The sequence below is a fragment of the Poecilia latipinna genome, unplaced genomic scaffold (assembly GCF_001443285.1).
Source record: "Poecilia latipinna isolate Pla-1442-1.1 unplaced genomic scaffold, P_latipinna-1.0 Scaffold20, whole genome shotgun sequence".
NCBI lineage: Eukaryota > Metazoa > Chordata > Actinopteri > Cyprinodontiformes > Poeciliidae > Poecilia > Poecilia latipinna.
In genome coordinates, this window is record NW_015112636.1 from 594,198 (window position 1) to 617,104 (window position 22,907).

A 22,907-nucleotide genomic window follows, 5' to 3' on the forward strand; every position below is an offset into this window, starting at 1 on the left:
CACACACACACACACACACACACACACACACGCGCGCGCGCGCACTAACGGGCCAAAGGAAGCAGGTCTTGGGCCAAAGTAGGTTTAGTGTTTAAAATTGGACCAACACGCGCCCTAGAACAAGCCAAACATGACCAGACCAAAGCCGAGCGCTGCTGGCTGCCTGTATACGTGTAAGATTTTAAGCATAGCTATCTTATGACTTTCTACGGCATAAGATTACTAAATGCTTTCTAGATGCAACCAGGTGCTTCTGTGTCGTAGCTCTACTGTCCTTCCAGATAGCGGCAATTCATTAATTTGGAATTCAAAAAGCTTGACTTTACTTTTTTGTGACTGAGTGTTACGAAGACTGTTGAGAAAATAACATTTATATAATAAAACTTGAGGCAGGAGTTTTTGAGGAAGGATCACATTACTTTTATTTTCTGTAAAAATGAGGTAGAACAAAATCATATTCAGGCTGTTTTAATATAATAAAGGCTGATCACTTCAGTTTTTTCCCTTTTGTCAGAAGAAAGAATAAAAAAAAACAAAAATAATTTTATTGTTCACTGCTATGGGAGTAATTTTTAAGAAATGTACTAGAACAAACTTAGAATTGTGGATTACTCACTTTAACCCAGAAAAGGAATTAGATCAGTCACTCTTTACCTTATTTTATCAAAAACTGTAGAGTACTCACTATTTAGAAATTAATTAGTTACTTATCAACCCTGAACAGGAGCACTTAGTTTACATACTTTAGAACAACATTAGATTAGTTTTCTTTCCTCTTTTTTCTTTCCTTTGGTTTATTTTGTTTGTATTTCCTTTTAACTCATGTAAAGCACTTTGAATTGCCTTGTTGCTGAAAATGTGCTATATAAATAAAATTACCTTACCTTACTTTTGTGAGGTAAGGTAATTTTTTTTTTACATATAATTCACATTATATGTACAAACAATCTCAATCTTTATGAACCTTTTTCTATTTTTTTTGCCAGTGTTTATTATTTAACTCAAGTGGTATAATTATTTCTAATTGTTTCTGATACTAAATATTAAAAAAAAAACAACTGCTGGAAGCATTTAGGCATTGAATATTGTTGAATAATTTTTTACAGCCAAGTAAAATAAATCTAGTCCATGTCTGTATAATTTTTATCTGAACAGAGTTGATCAAATTGCGTAATTCACAGCAAGATGATTTTCAAAAACCTTAAAAATTCAAGTCGTTTTTTTTCTTTTTAACAAATTATAGTTTATAATGAATTACTCATTTATTTGAAGTAATGTAAAAATATCAGCTTTATTTTAATCATCTTCTGCGTCTAGCATAAAATTGCTTCAGAATCCTTTAAGCTGAAATGAAAGTCTTTTTTTTCTTCTTGTCCAAAGTTTCCTCTGCTGAACGTTTGAGGACAGAATGAATCTGTGTGTCTGCTGGGGAGTGGTTTCAGAACACCAAGTCATATGGTGAAACCACACGGATAAATCACCAGGACCAGCCCCTGTAACCTCTTCATGGTGTGTACTTAACCACCCACTTCTAAACACCCCTGCCCCTCCTCTCTGTGTCTCGGCTCCGTCCATGGCCCGAGTCCAGAGTTCCCTTACCTCCCTCTTGGATCCAGACCGGGGCTTCTTCATAACGAACTAACCTCTAATGTTTGTCCTTTGCCTCCAGCAGTCTCCCACTGTATGAAGTGGTTAGCAGGTTGTGCTAGCTGGACCGTGTCTGATGTGCCTAAATGACCCTCGACAACCACAGCGACCTGTTAATGATGGGACCGTCCTGTGGCTGCGGCCGCTGAGGACCGGTCAGTTTCTGGACGGCCATTAATGCCCGCTCCGGAAGCAGCTGGAGACTGAGACGAAGCGTTCACAAGCCGTGTCTGCTTCTGATTGGCTGCTAGCGCGTTAGGCGATATTTTAATTTGAAAAACGGTACGGTCAAATTAAAGTCTACTTTTGTTAAAGTCTAACAAAAGTAGACTTTAATAGCCACTTAACAGGCTTCCGTCTGTAACATTCCTATGTCCGTGACTCTTAACTTACTGTTGGTACTTGTGCTGTTTTTGGACATTTTCAGAAGAAATTTGGATGTAAATTGCTTCAGTGTTTGTAAAGATTATGCCATATTTTACTTCTCTAGTTAAAACCATCTAGATTCAAACTCAACAGTATACCAGTCCCTAGTTCTAAAACCAATGTGATTTACAAATTAATTTGCCCAGCCACCAGGTTAACTACTGTTAACAATACAATTTAATACCATTCATAACTTTTCAACCCTACATTCACTAAACGAGGTTGTACAGTTGCACAAGGTTTGATTGAATAAATACAGTAATCAGAAACAAAGTTAAAAAAAAATTCATTTATTGCTGCTTTTAATAACTTTTATATTTTTTTTGATTTCACCTTTTATTTGACAAGACAACATACATCCAAGACCGTTTTATTGGACTTTAGGGCTTGGGGTTTGCAAGAAAACTCCAACTTGGATTTCAACCCTGACATGTCTGACTTCAGTGAGCCTGTTTGGGCCGTCGTTCCAACTTAACAAATGGAAATCCTAACTTCTGAATATGAAGCAATCTTATAGTTGAGCCACATGCTTCAAACAGTCATGCAGTGTTAATAGATAAAAACTATTTAACTTCCTTTTTCCATGATCTATTTTACTACAGTTTTAAAATATCTACCAGTCTGTGATCACAGAGGCACTTGTGTAAGCTTTTATAAATTTGTATGAGCAGAAAAAAAGGCTGGAATACAAAATAAGAAGATAAAAGTATTTGTCAGGACATTTCTTGTTATAAAATTGATCCTTTCTACTATCACCATGTGCTTTCTCAGTATGCTGGAAGTGAAGACTAAATGTGATCTGCTGGTTTACATGGTTGTTTTTTTTTTTTGGTAACATTTTATGATTAGTTGAATCAAATATTACTGCATCCTAATCAGGTTGATCTCTTATAAATACTTATAGGTCTAATTCAGATTGCACTGTACTGGAATAAAGCTTGAACTACATTGAATTTTATACAGTTGGATCTAAATAGGCTTGGCCATGGGGGAAAATGAACAAATCACATATACCATAAATTGAACTGAATTGAATTTTTCTAACTTGACCTGGAGTTGAACTGAACTGTAAGAAAACTGAGCTGAGTTATAAATTTAACTCTCATCAATTTAAATGAACCAACTGAATTGAAATTACTAGAGCTAACACAAACTTGAGTGGAACTGACTTACACCAGAATGAATTAAACTTAGCTAAACTTCACTGAGTGAAACTCTGTTGAACTGAGTTGACATTAATTCAATGTGTTGCCTTCTGTTCATCTGAATTTAATTTAAATGAAAGTTCATTTACATCACACTATTCACTATTCACACACAAGACAATACTAATTTTTTGACAGGAATTTAAAGGGAAGACGATGAAATGACAAAAACCTTTATGATTTGCTTAAAATGAGATGCATGAAAAGAAACCTGACAAAATGCAAACATAAATTTGATTATGAAATCCTATGATTCATGTAATGAGATTCTGTGATCATAAAATTTAGGTTTTCCAGATAGTGCAGGCAGCTGCTTAAGTTTTGTCTTCTAAAATGATATGAATCATTACAGAATTATGTCACTAGTGTAACTCCCCCCCCCTCCTTTTTTGCCAACAGTGAGCAGCACCACTTTAATTTTAACTTGCAGTTATGAATTATCAGTCAGTTGAATTTAAAACATGCTTCAAAACAAACAAAAAACAAACTCAGACTTAAATCTACACCCTCAGTCTGCAGAAAAGTTTTACAATGAACAAAAAATGTCCTGTCTCTGCAAATGCAACACTGAAATCACAGAAGGGTTAGCTAGCAAAGAAAATGAAACAAAAAGTTTCCCAGTTGTGTGCTAAGTTGGATTGGGAAAAAACAAACAAACTCCACGCCCTCCAGTTATATTTCAGAAAAGCTTTAAGGGGTTAATCCTTAGTCTCGTTTTGTTCTAAAAGCTGCTCTGGTTCGGCCATGTGTCCTAACACACACACACACACACATCTCACGGTGATATCACTACACAGTGCTCACAATTCCCTTGTTACTTTATCCGTGTGGATCTAAGCACTATTTTGTGGCATGAAAGCCTGTCATCATACGACAGATATGAAAACAGAAACAGCATGAGGTGGGGTGATGGGTGGTAGTTCAGTACACATCAAATCTCACCTGGATTCTGTTTACAGTAAACTCTGTGTATGTATTTGACTGCTTGTGTGTGTGTGTGTGTTTTATTGTTAATAATTTACCTCTTTACTCTGGAACTAGGGGATCTGCTTTTTAAGTTCCTGCTTGCACACGTCTGTCATTAAGCGAGAAGCATACCGAGACAGACGGAGGCAGCTACCTGGATGTTAAGCTGGCCGGACAACATGAGAGGGCTGGATTTTTCCGGAAAGAGAGAAGCAGTGACACAGCATTAAACATAGAGAGGGAGGGGGGAAAAAAAAGAGAGAGCGAGTGTGAGCAGGTACTCTTAGTCACGCAACACGCTCTACTGTTGAGCTCCAAGTAAGTGTGTGTGTGTGTGTGTGTTGGGTAAACACACCGGGAGTTGTGAGGAGGATAGTTTTTCTAGTTCATACAACGTCTGCTTGACGAGTTTGTGTTATTGAAGGTTCTGTGTGCGTCGACGTGAAAGTGGCCCCCTCTTCATATTCAGATGGGAGGACGTGTGCTTGAGGAGTTACAACTCTGACTGGGTCAATGCTGGGAGTTTCGTTATTTTTCCATCTGGGTCACTAAGACATCCTGGTTTGGGTTTGGTAACAACAGTGTTAGCAACCGGATTTTTGTTCTAAAATCTGGAGCGGCTTAGTGTTTGTGCAGGCACTTATGCGTACAGAGGTTTTACATCCATCAGCGGCATAAATGTCATATTTACTTGGGGCGTCGCAATGCAAACTGATTGTAGATGCATTTATTTTTTGTGATACAAATCTGTTATTTTCTAATTGATTAGGACTGATTGCAGCTAATAGATGTCATCAATCTATGTAAGTTTATTTTTAAACTACTAAGCAATTTTATCTCTAAATTATTCAGAAATTATGTACGTTTTTTGACATGATCTGGAAGAAAATCCCAACCTTCAACGTCAGAAAAACTGGATAGGATCAACCTGCGAGGAAACAGTTGGAACACCATTTTCACTGTCGACAGCGAAGTTGGTTCTGCCCACATTTACCAGCTAAAATACCCAGTGGAAAAGGTTTTTCCACATGAGACAAAGTTATTTAGTCATAATAAGATGCATATTTGGAGGAGTGAAGATGCGTCTTTCAAAACTGTATTTTGACCACATTTCTTTGGAAATGTGGTCAAAATACAGTTTTTCCTGGGACATTGAACCAGTTATCAGTGGGAGAATGTTTTAATTTAAGCCTGTATTATTCTGATGCGAGGCGGATCAGAGAATATCCTCACTTGAACGCAAGCGTTCTTAAACGCAAACCCAATGATTGTTTTCACAATCCTTAAAACGATGTTAAATGATCACAGATGAATCATTAAATGCCCTAAATTGACCTGATATTCACACCCGTGCCAAGTGCTTGTCGGCTCTGAGCCGGAGGCTTGATTGGATGTTATGCGTACCATACATATTTAAAAGCAGAAGCACATTTCCTTTAGAGATGACTTGGCAGTTTCTGTTGCCTAACTGTGCTGCCACATCCCGTCCCGTCCGGCCTCGTCTCGTGCTGGTGCGGAAGTTCCAGCCCAGCCCCAGGTTTTTGCCAGAAGGCAAATGGTGCTGCATTGTGTAATGCCAAACTGCCTCTGTGTGCGTCATAGGGAGCACCCTTCCTACACGCACGTCCATGAGTGTAAACACATGGAAGAAACAGTACAAAGTGTCTTCTTACATCAGCCCACACCACAGTCGTGCCTTTATTTACAGGGATCATACCAGAGAATTGTCTGATTGTTATATATCCGTTTACAGGTTTGCGCTGAATGGCTTGTGTTTTTTTTTTTTTTCAGAGAAATCTGGTCACATGATGATGGCTTCTGCTTGTTATAAAACCTAATCAGACTTTGAACTCTGAGACAAGATGTTATCGTACTTATTGTCAAAGTGAGTCAGACTTGAGTGACCACGAAACATCATGCTAAAAGGGCTGTTATTTCTTTTCAAGAAGCCTACGATGATAACTAAATTACAGGAGTGGAAGCAGCATTGTAAGAGATTATTTGTTTTTATTCGCTACTTAGCACTCAGTTACTGCAATCATAGAGTTCTCTGACTTCATCTAACCGGGAAGCTAAATTATTGTTTGAAAGTGTTTTTGTTTTTCCAGATGTCCAGCTACCTGAGAACTAGGCCTTAGTTTAAGTCACTTCTCTGCAGCTTCTGTACGGTTACCATCCATTAAGAAATACTGTCACGGCCAAAATCAAGTACGTTAGAAACTAATCTAAAGGGAGCAAATCAAGAAAATCTCATAAAAATAAGCATGAATCAAACTGAACAGAAAAAGAAAACAATTAAATGGTGGTTCGTTGGCTTAACAGCTTTTATTTGTGATAATCAAATTAATTTACTTTGCCTCATAAAACTGCAGCAAGAGGATTTTCTTTGTATAAACGAGTCAACTCCTAATTATTTAAATTTCCGCATTCCTGGAAGTGCAGGGTGAGGAGGTGGAGTAGAAACCATGTTTCAGTCAGATTTAATGAAATGATGCCAGGCAAATTAATAGCTGCAGTTCTTTTAAATATCTAACCCTTAGCTTTCCTCATCCAAATTACAAAGCACTAAAACCACTTCTGGGTTTTGTTTTGTGTCATCCACCACAGCCTTTAAATTTTTAGATAATTTCTTTCTTATCTAATTTAGTGTTCAATACCGTTAAGGTCATTAGAGAGGGGGAATTTACAACTGACGGTACTAAACAACCATAAATGGCAAACATGTTGTTACCTTTGACATGGTTGGCTAATGTCATCACCTTGGACTGCTAACGCTACTGAGTCACATGAGCTGAAAATCAAGTTTGTTTTTTTGTTTGGTGGAACCGGAGCAACATTTGGCTGACGTCGTAGATAAATGAAACAAAGCACATACAGTGTAGTTGCCACTTGTTTCTGGTTCATTGTTCAGTTCATACTTCACGTTCCTGAGATTTTCTCTGCTGCACGTCTCCAGTGAAGCAGCTCCTCTCTGTGGCTGTTGGTGCTTTAATAGCTCTGCACCACCACTATTTATCCTGCAAACGTTTAATGTTTGTCCGTGCAACTCGTTGCACAGTTTGATTCTGGCCCACATAAAACTGTCATTATGTTATTAGTTAATATTTGAGTCACTGCTGCAACTTTTCACCCATGCTAATATTAGAGGGGTCTTCCACTGACTCAAAAATACCAGCAGGTAGCTCTGCTCCCACTCTGTTTGAGTTAATAGTTTTCACTTGCTCTTGCTTTGAACTAATTAGCATTTTCTCCTTCTTTCTCACTTGTCTGTGTTTGCTGTCTGGTATTCAGGGACCTCACATCGCAGCGGTGACCCTGGCAGCCTATGAATGTGGTTCGGTGGAATTCCCTGAGCCTCCCTATCCGGACCAAATTGTCTGTCCCCAACAGGAAGCACCGACATCCGGCCCCGGTGCCGAGCAGGTGGATGCGGGGGCAGACGGGATGGTGGGCCCAGCGGGCCTCCAGGGAAGCATCTCCCTCTGGACCATCATCTCAAAAGTTCGTCTGGAAGCTTGTATGTGGGTGAGTCTTACTAGGATTGCACCGGCTGTGGATACTTGCCTTGGCTGAGTCACTTTGCAGTGATCGGAACCAGATTTTGCTGGTGTATTTTACTGTAACAGTGAAACTACAGTGCCTCACCAAAGTATTCGTGCCCCTTTCACTTTTGTGTTGTTTTGCTACAACAAACTTCAATTTATTTATGTGGAAGCTATGAGATACACCAACACAAAGTAGTCCATAGTTATGAAGTTTGCAGTTGTGCCACAATCATGGCTTTAGCAGATAGATCTCTGTGAGAACATTTTCCCCTCACCTGTCTGCTGTTTTCCTTTCTCTTCCTGATGCTCTTTGTTCACTTACATTCTCTAACACACCTCAGAGGCCGCTACAGAACGGTTTGTAATTCAACCCAGTTTATTTAAAATGCTGTTGTAATTTTATAACATTTTAAATAATTCACAACAAATGCCGTCTACAAAAACATAATTTCAATTCAGTCACATACATTTAAATTTATCCTGGTTATCAAGCGGTACATTAATCTCACTTAATTATTAAAATTAGATTAAAACGTTTTTTTCCGTTTCCTGAGATTAAGCCATGCAGGGAGTTACAAGGATATCAAACAAGCTGAATCCAAAAGAATCTCAAACCTTCAGATTTTTATTTGAAAGAATTGCTGAAAACTGTGCATCATTTTTGCACCACTTTATGAATTGCATAAAAGTTTTACTTTTATCAATCAATCAATCAATAAAATTTTATTTGTATAGCACATTTCAGCAGCAAGGCATTTCAAAGTGCTTTGCATAATTAAAATAAAAACAGCATGTGAGAAAGAGTTGTTTTTTTTTTTAAACATTAAAACACAAACAGTGAGAAAGAGAAATAAAAAGCTGTCTCCAACCCTTTTGACTTTAGTCAAACGTCGTTTGACAAGGACTTTAACCTCTATATAAACCTATATAAAATTAAACATTGATTTAATGTTTAAAAGTTCAGGACTTATGAATTATTTTGCAAGAAACAATAAGGGGAGATTGTGCTTTTACATAAAACCCAGACATTTATTGCTATACAAACATTATTATAAATATTTAACTTGTTTTGACCTTACTGTACATTTAAAATATCTTTTAGCTGCTGCTTTAGCTCTTCTTCCTCTCATTTTAGACATGCTTCTTCCTTTTTATGTTTCTTGTAACAGTTAGAAATGCCACAAATTTACATGAGGCGTAAATGTGCATATTAATAACTCATATTCTTGGAAAACCCCTTCTGACTGCAGTGAATTTCCACCAAGCAACGTCAATGGTTTCACACATCTACCCAATTTGGTTTGGTGACTACCAAGAAAGATAAAAATGATTTCAGTCTGTCGGGCCATTTCTTCTCAGGGCCTGAACAGAAGCATTTCCTCTACTTTGTAGGCAAAAAATACATTAAAATAGACTCATAAACTGTTTATGAAAGAGAAAGTGCAGCTTTTTTTTCTTACTCTGCTGGTTTATCAGTAACTCACACATGCATAAAAAAACGAAAACAAGACATGAGCCAGACCGGTTAAAAAGTCACGCTCCGTTGCAGATTTCTGTTTAGCCTTTTCAAGTTCGCCTTTATCAACAGTTCACTTTTTTTTTCTTTTTGTTTCTTTGTGACCCAGAAGTGGAGAACTGAAGGGGAATTAAAAAGCTGAACTCGGTAGATTATTCATTGTTTTACAATCATCTGCTTCCCTCTTCCTAGTAATGTGGAAGATGTAAGTGCTGAATGGGAAATAAACCTCTTCAGTTACTTCTTCACTGCTGGCGCCTTTACAGGAACCGGCCCTTCTGCTCTCTGCTGTAATTGGCCCCCAGGCTTCAGCAGAGCTGTAAAATATTAACTACACACACACACACAAACTCTTCCTTCTTTCAAAGGATTACCAAACTCTCTTGTTTGTTGTTGTGTTTCTGTCACCAAATCCCCCTCTGGCTTCAATTCCCCCCCCACCCACGAGGCTTGTCAGCTCTACAGTTTGGAGGCACCTGTTGCACGCAAGTTTTCAAAGCCTCAGCGACGAAGCCCCGCCCCTTTTACCACCCCGTCTCCTGCCAGCCTGCTGCTTTTGCTGGTGATGAGACATGAAACATCGCCCAACCCTCCTCCTCCTCCTCGCAACTGCTTCTCTACCTCCTCCTCCTGCTTCCAACTTTCTCTTTCCTCCGCTTTCTTTGTCCTTCTCCCTCTTTGCTCTTGAAGTCCATGACAGTGGATGCGTTAAGTGCTCCACTTCAAACAGCGGTGCGGCGCAGGTGGACAAATTTCATTGCCCTGCTTTCACAAACACCCCGAGCTGCGCGCTCGCGAACAGAAGCGGAGCTGTTGAATGGAGCAGCTGCCAGGGAGATTAAAGCACGTCGCCATTATATAAAAAAAACAAAGTAGAAGATTTCATTAAAGACGGCCGTGTTAACTCGAGAACAGGGTGTCCAAATTACAGATGCAGCGTGCCAGATTTTTGGGGGATAGCACCGCCTCCTGACAGTGATTGTTTGGGCTTGTTGTTGCTGCCATGGTTGCTAACTTACCCACTAATCATCTTCTGGCTCAGCCCGTCAGCAACATATAAGTAATGCTCCTGTGATTAGTTAGTTATACTCCTCTTTGATGATGATGGTGGGATTTGCGTGTACAGCCAGAACAGCACATTCAGCAAAGTTTTTTTTTTTCACTCCTCTCTGCTTTAATACTTAACATTAATAAGACCTTGTAATCATACAAATGTGTTTTCTAATTGGAACTTAATTTATCTGCAGAGCTGGAAGTATTCATACCTCTTGAACTATTTCACATTTCGTCAGATTAAAACCAAAACATTCAGGGAATTTTGTTTGGATTTTGTGCAGCAGACCAACTCAAAGCTAGCCTGGTCGTTGCTCAGTTCTCATCTCCGCTCACTGTTCTGTTTGGACTTTCTCTCATTCACTTAGATTTCTCCAGTAGAATATCAACCGAGCCAATCAGCAAACCGGAGAAGTTTTGAACGGTGACATGGATTTTCTGCACCGTTTTAGATTTGTAGTCTGCCTGTAGTTGTGGCAATGGCAGCAGAGGAAGTGAACAAAGCCATTCAGTCCAGGTTGACCACGCATCCAAGTGTTGAATTATCAACCGCCTCGTTCAGCTCGCCACTTTGCTGTGGAGAATGGTTGTTTTCATTAAGCTTGATGGCATCAAACTGGTGCATTACATACGTCACAGCCAAACATTAGTGATTAGGTAACATTTAAGACTTCAGCAGAGTCCACGCCTCCAGGAATCAATTGTTTCTTAATAGTTGAGTTTCCAGGCCCTCTGCACGAAGCAAAGTGTAGAACAAGGGGTTGGTTTTTACCAAACTAACACAAAGCAGTTGTTAAGTTGGACTAAATTAATTTTTTAGTCACAAAACCCTGAAAATGTGGCCTTCATTCATATTTAGTCTCTTTTTACTTTGGGTCAAATCACAAAACCATCACCAAAGTTGGCCTTCTGTCCAATTTGTATGGGGTTAGGGTTAGAAACAGTCCCACACATCCTGGACACAAACTGTTTTACCTACAGAGTGCTAGTTGCAAAAACCAGCTTCCTGATCTCCCTGGTCTTCAACAGGAATGATGAGATGAGGTTGGTAGAAGCCTGGCTACCTCCGTTACGCCTCAGACTTTCCAAGCGATTTAGTACCAGATATGCACCAACTGATTGGGAAAGGAAGAGACATCGTGATGACGTTTTGTTTGTACGACCAGCGAGAGCTGCAGCATTTAAAAGCACAGGCAAGACCCAGAAATAATTTCTGAAAAGAAACACAATAAGGTGAGACATATAATTTACTTCTGAAAAATTTCCTTGGCCAACAACATTGCTACCATTGTTATTGTGTTGAAAATAATGGTATAGGGATTTTTACGACACGTTTTATGTGTAGTGCTGTCGTCACACACCTGCTGTGACGCTGTGTTTCCAAAAGCTCACGGCTTTGCTTCTACCTGTGAGCTCTGCCTGCTCTACGTTTGTCTTTGCGGGTCGGAGACTTGAATGATTTGTAAAAGAAGCTGTAAATGCCCCCAAATAAAGCACAGGGAGTTGTGGAAAAGATTGAAACCGTTTAAGCATTTAATTTTTTTTGGAGTTTGCCGTTTTATTTTGTTTATTAAATCTGTTTTCCTCAAAGCGCTCCCTTCCTCTTCCCTAACTTGTCGTGTTTTGTTTCACGAACCTGGTGAACCCACCAAAATACTAAGGATTTATATCCCTCAAATCACTTCATCTTTCGTCTTGTTAAGCCTTTTTCATTCACACACGCTCTAGCACTTTATAGCTACAAGCTCCTTTTGGCAGCTGCATTATGTAGAGTTAGCGTATGGCTTTCCCCCTGCGTTGGCCCTGTTTGTAATGGATCCACAGTTGTTTGAAAATCTGTGGGATTTTTACTCTTGTAAATCCTTTTTGTTTTAGTCCTGTTAATTGCTTCTGTTACACAATCCCAGTCATCAAGCAACGAAAGCTTGTTCATATAGTGGCTGTTCAAATATTTTTTGTTCTGTTTTTACTTGCTAGTCTGTAGGGTAACATAATCGGCATAGTGACTGTAGTCGCATTAGGTTTCAGTGAAATGTCTCAGACTTCCTTTAGTCAAAATGAAAACGGACTAAAGTACCATAGGACTCTACTCTACCCCTTTATTTGGTGCTCTTTTCAGTGCAGCAAACCTTTTCTAGTCACATCTTCAAAGCGATGCGTTTCACTTAGTTGTTTGGTTCTGAGCGACCATGCTAACAAAACTGTTCACAAATTACGCTCGATAACTTTGGAGAGCTTCTTTATATCGAATACGAGAACATATACAGAACAAGGATGAGGAGGCTTTTATTCAAAAGCTGATGAATATGTATATGAAAAATCATATGAGGTGTTTGTAAATTGAACCAAAATTATCTTAAAATTATCTTAGCCTTTTAAAAGAACGCTATTTTAAAAAAAATCATTCTACCTTAGTTTCTATGTACCATTCTTTTGTCTTCATGCTGTAACAGTATGAATGCCGATGTAAGATGTGAAGTATCTTAATAGCATAATCACTGGAGACTGCAGTCTGGTGACCTCACTTACTGTGAGACTATTGGCACCAATTGACTGGACCTCTGTTGAATTAGGTCAGTCACTTTAAAGAGGGTGAATATTTATTCAGTCATTTTATTGAACTGTCATTGTTTTGTAGAAATCAGGTTACATTTAGCATTTAAGATTTTATTGATTCTTGGTAATTATTTTTGCCAAAAAAGCCAAACGTCATTGCTCATTATTGATTGGTAAAATCAATAAAAAAGGGTAAAACATCCAAGGGGTAGAATACTTTTGTTAAAGATTAAAAGTATAGTTTGAAAATGGGATTTTATAATAAATTTATAAAAGAGGAAAAGGTGTTTCTTTACATCATCTAATCTCCCTCAATGTAATTTTAAGCTGACGTATTAACTTTACGTCGTTGTCTCTGTGTGTTGTTGTTGTTGTTTGTGTTTTGCCGAACAGGGCGCCGGTACTGCTATAGGGGAGCTCCCTCCTTACTTCATGGCGCGGGCTGCCCGCCTGTCCGGCGCTGATCCAGATGACGAAGATTACCAGAAGTTTGAGGAAATGCTGGACCAGACCGAGTCCGCCCAGGTGACACATTGCTCCTTGCACCTTCTCCTCCCTCATCGTCATAGTTACCGTCGCTGAGTTACTTTCTCCTCTGTCTGGCCCTATTACTCATTTCATGAAGGTAGTTCTCACTTACTTTTCATCCTAACTCCAGAGTTGGGGATTTACCAAACACCTTAGCTGATGAAATAACCACACCCTCGTTTCTCAATGAGGCGGTCGCAATCGCACTCTTGCGCAACATTATGACTCCGAGAACATCAAGTGATGCGCTTGAGTAAAACGCTGCTTCCGTTTCAGGCTTTCATTAGGAGATCCTCCGTAAAAATATGCTCAGCATGCCACCCCTCCACATATTTCAACAATGCCTCATGGCTTTTTGTAAATATTTGTGTCTTTTTTTTTTCCTCCTCCTATTATAATGAATAATATAAGAAGAATGGAAGCAAAAGCACGCATGCAGAAAAACCATTTTATAAGATTTGCCTGTCGCGTGTCCAGACTTAGGAAAGTTTTTTTTTTTTTTTCTCATGTGGCTCAAAGTCAGCGCGGGAGAAACCAAACATCTGCATCCATGTATGCCTGAGAACCTGTGAACAACTGAGTCAGTGACTCTTATTTTTCTCGACTGAACCAAACAATTAACATATTTGACATGCGAGTGAGTCAGTCTTGCTGTTGACTGTGCGTGTTTTACTTTTCAGCGCATATATGAGGTTGGTAACATTTCAAATCAGAAGACTTTTTGATTCACAAATATGAAAAAAATAATATTTTCTGTAAAAAAATACAGTTAAGCAAAATATATATATATATATATATATATTTATACTCCACTTCATAAATTTGAAGTTATCTTTTCAAAAGTGTTTCTTCTAAATGGAAGTGACATTTTAGAGTTGCTCAACCAGTGATGGATAATCTCATACAGAACCTGCGACGGTCGCTAATGATTAGGGTGATGACAAGGAGGCGTTTCAACCTCAAAGACTCATCACATACAATAGATCATCAAGATAGCAGAACAAAGAACAGAGGGTTCAGTAACAATATGAAACGTTTAACTGCCAAGTGGGATTTTTTCTCTTTTTGTGATTACCAGAAAGAGCTGTTATATTTGTATTTCTGTAATTGGGTGTCACAGTAATACCATATTATTAGGATTATTTTTTTATTAGAATTCAAACTTTTAATGAACTGGTGAACAGCCTGTTTCATTTCAATAATATTTGCAAAAAACTTTTTTCTCAAACTTTTTTTTTTTTTTTTTTTACATGTTTTTCAAATAAATATAAGAGCAAAGTGAAAACAAAGTCAGGTTCCTTGTTTGTGTGCACAAATTTGGTGAATAAAGTCAATTGTGATTCTTAGTGCAATACCAATACCACTGTCAGAGACACACCTCATAGCATGATACTGCCACTGCATGATACTGCAGTGGCAGTATCATGCTAAACCACAAAACCACAGGTTTTGTGGTTTAGCTTGGCAGTTTCCACAGGTTTTGAGGTTTACTTCTCCAAACATAATTCTTTTTAAAGTCATTTTTGTCAGTTTATTATTTCATTTATCTGACCATAAAAGTTTCCCCAGACGGTATGTAGGGGAAATAATAGTTAAACTTAATGGTGCTCATTTAGCGGCAGATACTTTGTTCCTGGTTGCCAGGCGACTTCACCGTCAACGATGACGCTGGTGGTTTTTATTCTTCTAACTCTCCTAACTGTTCTGATCAGCTTCGTCTCATTTGACCGTGGCAAATTAGTGACACATCTGAATAAGTTGAACCTTGTGTACAGTCGCGATAATCCTTAAATCTGCAGTTTTGAAACGTCTCCAAAAATGTTTACCACAGTTCTTTCATCGCCAAATTCCCTGGAACTTACTTCATTTCTTATCTTCCTTGAGAAATACTCAATTCTGTTAGAGATACTTTCGATTAATCATCTGCTGCAAACAGTTATGGAAACTAGTAAGGCTGGATGATAAATTGGTTTTATTGATTAATCAAATTTCCTGTTTATGAAGATTTAATTTCTGGAAAATCAAGATTTTTTTTCTCATTTTTTACCAACGTATTACTCGGGCTTCTGTAACTTGCTGTGCCCGTCGTTTCCGCAGACAGAAGGAACCGACCCCTCCATCCATCAACGACAAGTGCTTCAGCAATCTGATGCTGGACAACGGTGTAATAAATTGTGCGTGTCAATTCACCTAGCAACAGAGCATTGTAGCTTTTGTAGCTTTAGTATCATTGAACTTGGACTACAAAATCTTTGTGAGGAATAAAAATGGCGTATTTGTGAAAACCAGCCGGAAGTCCATGACCTTGTTTAGCAGTTCTGCAACAAATACTGTAGCACAAATGTTCAGAAAACATAATGGGGAATAGACCGAGAAAAATATGACCGAAACAGAATATAAAGGTATCTACACAGCACTACACAGTACAAAATGTGTTTAATTGGTTAAAAATTGCATTTTCCATAAGGAACCGAATCAATTAAAATCTGATTTGGTATGAAAAATCTGAGATTTTATCGCCCAGCTCTAGTAGCTACTGAAGTCAAATTAAAACATATTAGAGTCTGTACGCATAATTATGATCACGTGTGGAAGAGAGAACATCAGCAATAAACACCCAGCTCTTTTTAAAAAATTCCAAGTTGTATAGAAAAAGAATATGCCAAACCAAACTGATGACATTCATATTAAGGACATGTATATGTAAACTTCTGACTAGAACTTGAGTTAATGTGTGCTCCCCATATTTCCCGCACATTTTCCTAATCAAACCCAAAAAAAAAAAAAGAAAGAAAAAAGCGGCATAAGGAATCCCGTCCTGCAGCCGAACGAGGCGCGGGGATGCTGCACCTGCTGAAATGGCAGCGGACAGCTGCGCAGGCTGGCAATCAACATCAGCCCCGGAGTTCGGACCACATGTGCGAGAGGGGTTTGCTCTGACATCACTCGCTGATATAGGGGAGCTTCCCTGCCGACAGTCGGCCAGTGAGGCGGAGGAGACCGTAGAGGAGCGAGGCAAAGCGGGCGATGTTGTCGTACACATTGTCTCAAATCGTCATCCGAGCGCCGAAGACCTCGTCCGCGAGCAAACCGGTGATGGTGGGACGCAGGAGGAGCGCCACCTTTTGCTCTCGCATCCATGGAGAGACTGATTGGAAGTGACGAAGCTACCGCAGCCTCAGCCTCGCTCTCTTCCTGACTTAGTCTGACTGTCCCTCAGTTGCTATTCTCTCAACTCCTCTGTCCTCCACTGTGTGTTGCTCTCTCTAAGCTCTGTCTCTTATCCTCCTTCTCTCGCTCTCTCTCTCTCTTTGCCTCTCTCTCTCTTTCTTTACACAGCTGTGTGTGAAAGTATGTGACGAGGGCTTGTGTGTTTGAACAGCATCCGGACGCAAGTTTTTTTTTTTTTTTTGCACCACCAAGGACTTTAGACATGCGGAACCGTGAAGCTTTTACAGCTGCTCTGATGTTCGGATGTTCCGGCAACGCCAGTCTTTAAGTCCGCTTTCATCTTCGCAGTGGACTGAGGTTTTCATCACCTGCGCCGTTTACAATGCTGGAGGTTTGGTTAGTAGCAGAGCAAAGTGAATCCGCTGGGGGACTGGAACTGGGAGGAAAATGAGGACATGTCCGGATCACTGTGCATCAGACAGGAAGCGGTTAATTCTTTTTGTCAAGGATGTGACCCTGCTTCAACCCACCATGGCTCCACATCCATGATGGCCCCGACTCCCCCCTTCCTCCTTCCCTCCCACTCACACACACTCTCAGCCCACACACTCTTCACCCCAGCTTTGTCTGACTTTGTCGCCGCTCTGGTCGCTACGGTCCGCCAGTGCCAAGCAGGTTGACTTAAGCCTGTTTATTTTTATTTTTTTTTCTTTCCTCCAAGCCCGCTTGAGCCAACTTCCTGCCACAAGTTCACGTGATGCACAGCAGCAAACCTCTCAAAGTATTTTCTCTCTCCAACTCTCTCTCTCATTCAACAGACCTATTCAAAAATAATGAAGTCATGCCTTTTCTAACGGTTCCAGACGCTGATGTCATGAATGTCAGGCTCCTCTTAAAGTTTTTTTTTTTTTTTTGCTCACACAGTACAAGAGGGCATGAAATCCTCCCAACTGACACATGCTGTCTCAGATTCTGTTCTCCCACCCTCCATCTGAACTACAGTTATTTATTTGACTTAGCAACTTTTTTTTTTCTTTTCTTTTTGATGTTTCTTTCATCTGGAACGGAAGGGGTTAACAGGCTGTGAATTCTTGATTGCCAACTCCCAGGATCGTATCTCCTGTAACTCAAATCAGGGCCATCTGCGCTGGGCGTATGCCTCCTTTCCCCCCTGGCCTACTGCACTCAAAGCCGCTCTGTGCTGTGGTTTGCCCAGCCCCGTCACGTGACTTCTCTGAAAGTGCCCCCTCCCTCCTCCTCCCTCTTTATTTCCAGTAAACTGTTTGAAAGGAGGGGGGTGACTCACACTAAAACCAGCTTCCCTTTAACCACAGCTTGTTAAAGAATTTGTCAACGTGGACTCAGGGGTGCATTTCTCTCTCTCTCTCTGTATGTGTGTGTGTGTGTGTGTGTGTGTGTGTGTGTAAGTGTGGACAGATCTGATTGTGCTCTTCTTCCTTTTTCTTAATTCTTGAAAGGGGGACCGTAACGTCGGTTGCGTCACGAGTTCTTAATCAGTCCACTTCCTGTAGAGGACGGAGCAGGCGCAGGCTTGTCAGGAGTTAATGAGATGAACTTTAAACGTTGTGTGTGTGCGTGTGTGTCCTCTGTGTGAAAGATTTTCATTGAGAAAAAAAAAAAAACACACAGCGAGTGGAGGGGGGCGGGGGAGGGGGGAAGTGCGTGGGTGTTGACTTGTGTATAGGCTGTGCATAGATTTTTCCCTGTCTCATGCTTACTTTTCCAAATAGAGCGCAGAGTGTTGTCACTGCCCTGCTGTTTGTCGATGACTGGACTTTCATAAATCACATCGTGTTTTTAAAGTGTAAAAAAATAAAAATAAAAACATAAAAGACAAAGACCGACATGGAGATTCACCCATCAGTCACTTCCTGGCTAGCGATTTCCGATTTTTAGCGGCTGTAATAATATTACACGATTATTCCCGTTTATTCGTCATAGCATGACATTGAACTGATTTTTTTATTATAATTTTACAATGTCTATTAAAGTACACGCTGTTGTTTGATGCTTTTGTGATCCGAAAATAGCTCAAAGTTCTCCATTGTCTTCAAATGTCTGAAGACAATGGAGAACTTTGAGCTACTAATTATGAGTTTCTAAATTACAACATTGATTCTTCAGAGTTTAATGACTGCATGTAGAAATTTCCTGCATGATACATGTATCAATCGGGAAAATGCTTCAGAAAATACATTTGTCAGATGGATTAAATGAACAGAAAAATATTTGACTTGCCAATCGCTTGTTAGCCTGAGACACTCTTAAAAAATAGATTTCTAAACTAAGTTTTTTTATTTATCCTTGAAATGTCTGCCCATTCTGAGCTCTGGTTGATTTGTGCATCTACAGACGAAAGGACAGTTTGAGAAAATTCATTTGGAGATTTCTGGATCTGAGCCTATTAGCATATAGAGCATAACATAGCCGTAATATATTTACATTGCTATGTTATATTTACACGAGGAAATTCCCATTCTTTCAGAATTCCTGAATAAACTGAAAAACTCTGTTGTGCCTGTTTTGTTTTTCCTCTGGTTGTTCATAATTTGACGTCTATCCTGAATCAATTCTGGTGAAAATCCTGGCCACCTGCCTGTTTACTGGACCCTCTCCGTGCACCAAAGAGAATAAAAACATGAGGTGCAACATTACTTGTATATTAATGATATCCTAATGTCTTTTCCTTTTTGTCCTTCTCTTATTCTCACTGGGCCCCCGTTTGCCCCCCTTTGTAAAACTTTCTGGAGCCGCCCCTGGTTCCAGCTTTTCCATGACTCCTAATCTATCAATATATGCACTTGAATCAAAAGAAAACCGATGCAGGACTTGATTTACCAAATTATAATCTCAATTTTGCCTAGTAAGGGTTAATTTATCAGGATACAGAAATAGCTCTTAATCTGTGCTAAACAGCTAAAGGTGGGATCAAATCTTTCCTGTTACACAGGATCATAGGTTCACAGTGATTTTACGAAATGTAATTCCTCCTGATCATCAGGATCACCAGGCTGCTGCTAACGGGGTGGAGAACTGGGCTAGCGTTTGGGAGGACACGTTCCTGGCCGGGAGCCAGGGAAAAAAACCGTGATTTTCCCTTCAGCCGCCAGCGACAGAGCCAGGATGTCTGAATCCTAGCCATCCTAGATAGATGCCTCCATGGCCCAGAAATGCACAAAGGAGAGGGGATCCAAGTGTGCAGTTCAACTGCAGTAAATCACAGTGTCACAAGTTGACACATACACTCACTGACGCTCTGTGGCCCCCTCCTCTTATCTCCTCTGGGACCCTTTGTTCAGACTGCAATGATATTTTCATGCTCTCTGACTATTTTTACGGTCTCTTGCTGCTCGAGCCAAAAGTTCAACTTGCAGCACCTAAATAACCAAACTGTCACGATGTCTGAAAACAAAAGAAACGCTCTGTGATTGGTTCTGCAGGAGTCATCGTTGTCAGGTGTCCCAGACTCTGTCCTCAGTGGTTCGGCTGTAAAGCAGCCACACACATTCCTTCCCTCCCTGCATCCCACCAGCTGAGCTGCTCTCTCTCTCACACACACACACACACACACACACACACACACACACACACACACAGACAGATGTACATATGCACATGGGGACCCGGTGAAATTAAAACTACTGGGTTGTCTGAGGAGAAACTTTCACGATTGGACAACAGTGGAGGCAGAAATTCAAATCGAGAACCAATCAGATTCTGTGTCTCTTTGCTCCCCCCACCACCACCTTATTAGGCCGCCTCCTGCGTCTCTCAGATTTCCTGTCTGCTGGGTTGCACCCCGCAAAGAATGTCATCAGCACCGAATTGGTGTTACTGACCATATAAGGCATGATAATGTTGCGAGCCTCCCGTCTGGACATCATGAAGCTAAGAAAGGGAAAAAAAAAAAAAAATCCACAAGAAAGTCAGAGAGGCCTTGCTTTGTCTTTTATTAAAATGACATAAAACAGTATTTATTTAATGTAAATTTTGACTTTTTCAGTCAAGAATAAATCTTTATTCTATGGAAAACTAAACATGAAGTACAGCAAATAATTAAGCTTATTATATTCTGTCAAAAAAAATTAAAACAAGCATTCATATATAGCTGTATCAATGTTGAATGCAAAGCAAGGCCTTCTTATTGGTATAATTAATAAATGATTTTGCAGTGTCCATTTATGCACAAAAATCTTTTACTTTGTACAGATGGAAAATATCCTTCAGAGATTCGAAAGGATTAAATCAGTTCTTTAAATGTACATTATTGTAGAAAATCTAAATTTAATCATTCAAATTTCTAGTTTATTTTTCTTATTCTCTAAGAACAAAATAGACCTAAAGCTTTAAAACTTTTATGTTCAATTGTTTTTACATTCCAGAACTTATCTGGGTCAAATCAAGAAAATTAAGCAGAAAAAGAAAGGTATTTTCATCTTTTATAAAGTAAATTAAAATATGTCTCTAAATAAAATATTGTTTATTAAAAAAATAGATATAATTAGCAAAATAATTAGTTTGATATCTCTTAAGAAAACCCCAAAATCTTAATAAAAAGTTTAATCTGATGCACATTTTTTCTTTACTGTTAAATCTCTGATTTAAATAATAAATTTCACATCACATTTGGGTCTGAACAATCGGAAGATTTGTTTTAAACATTTTCGAAAACAGCATTTTTCAAACTGCATTTAGCAAAAGTATTTTATTAATCAGCAAAATTTGCATTTCAGTGGGAAAAATAAAATCTTCAGTTTAACAATAAGAAATCAGTTCTGCCCTGATGTTTTTCTCTTTACCTTCATATTGAAAGGAACATCCAAAAATACGAGATTCCGTACATGCAGCTCTGCCTGGCACTCACAGTCTTCCCAGAAAAAAAAACATTTTAAATCCAAACAGGTTGCATCTTCTCTCTCTGGAATATTCTGGATAAATCTGCCATTGGAGTGAAAAGAGGCCTTTGTTATTCTGTCAGGAGCGATAGAGCAACAGCAGCGGAAAAGTCCTGGATTTCTGAGTCACAGGAATGGCACAAGACTGCTGTCTTTCTCTCACATTGCAACTTAAAACAATTAATAAGGCACTAACGTTGAGTTGCAGACATGCAAAAACCAGCTAAATGTTTCTGCAGGCTAAGAAACATGTTGAGAAATATTTTTTCTGTGATTTATTTAGAGAAGGAGACAGGTGAATCAGAGCATTTCAGTGCAAACTTTAACACTTTTAAAGCTGCAGGACGACTCTAACTTTAGCTCAGAAACAAGTTTTGTCTTAAAATTATCTTTTTGATAAATGTTTACGATAGATATAATTATTTAATATCAAAAGAGTTGTTTTCGCAGCATCAATACTTCCTCTGCAACACAAAGTCTTCTGTTCTTTGCTTGTATTTGTATAAAAGTGCATTATCTAAACAGGTTAAGATTTATATGTTTTTTTTAAATCCACATTTGAATGCTAATTATTAAAAAGATTTTCTATTCTGTAAAATAAAATCCTAAAACTTTAGAGTGAAGAGAAACCCTGAGGCTCAGATTTGGTGTTGCAGAATCTCTTTAAAGCATATTTAAAGTCCTAAATAATATGTTCTGCTGAATATCAAATTTGTAATATTTCTTTTTTTTTTTTTCCTCCTTTTTTTGGTGCTCAAATTAAGTCATTTGTTGCAAACTTGCTCACAGGAGGAGCAAAAGAATCTCCTGTTGTTGCTGCTTTTCCTTCGCACGTAGTTTTACTGGAAGGATTTAAGTATTTCTTTCAGGTTCTAATTGATTTTGATAGTAAAGGGTTTTTAGATTCCAAAACAAGACGCCAGTGTGCAAATAAAAATAAAAAAAACAACTTAATGCCGTGAAACGCTCACACTGAGAGATGATGGAAAAACCCTAAAAGTTTATTTTTATATCCCCCTAATTTCTAAAAGTGCATTTTTTTTAAAGGCAGAAATCATTAGTTCCAATCATTCTGCAAAAACAGGAATTAAAAAGCAGACTTGTTCACACCCTCCTCTCACATAAATCTGCTTATTGCTCTGCCACATAATTTATTCTTTACACACTTTATACCTGGATTAACCAGTAAATTGGACAAATTTCTGTTTTTTTTTTTGTTTGGTTCTATTTTCACTGTGATACATTTTTAAGAGCTTGAGTAATAAAACTCTGAGACGATGTTTTATTTGACAAGAATTAAAACACCTTGCCGCATCATTTCTGGGGGAGAGGAAGAAATATTTCATTCCAACTTTCTGGGCTACAGAGTCAGAAAAAA

The 22,907-nt window shown here is 39.0% G+C and overlaps 1 protein-coding gene across 4 annotated transcripts in view; it reads left to right on the forward strand.

Moving 5' to 3' along the window:
- The window catches only part of LOC106949302 (vacuole membrane protein 1-like), a 90,374-nt gene that overhangs the window by 28,652 nt on the left and 38,815 nt on the right, over positions 1-22,907 (forward strand). For all 4 annotated transcript variants that reach the window (XM_015035477.1, XM_015035486.1, XM_015035468.1 and 1 more), the window contains exons 6-7: positions 7,536-7,769; positions 13,308-13,439. In XM_015035477.1, the coding sequence (XP_014890963.1) occupies positions 7,536-7,769; positions 13,308-13,439 (366 nt within the window). The remainder of the gene's footprint in view (positions 1-7,535; positions 7,770-13,307; positions 13,440-22,907) is intronic.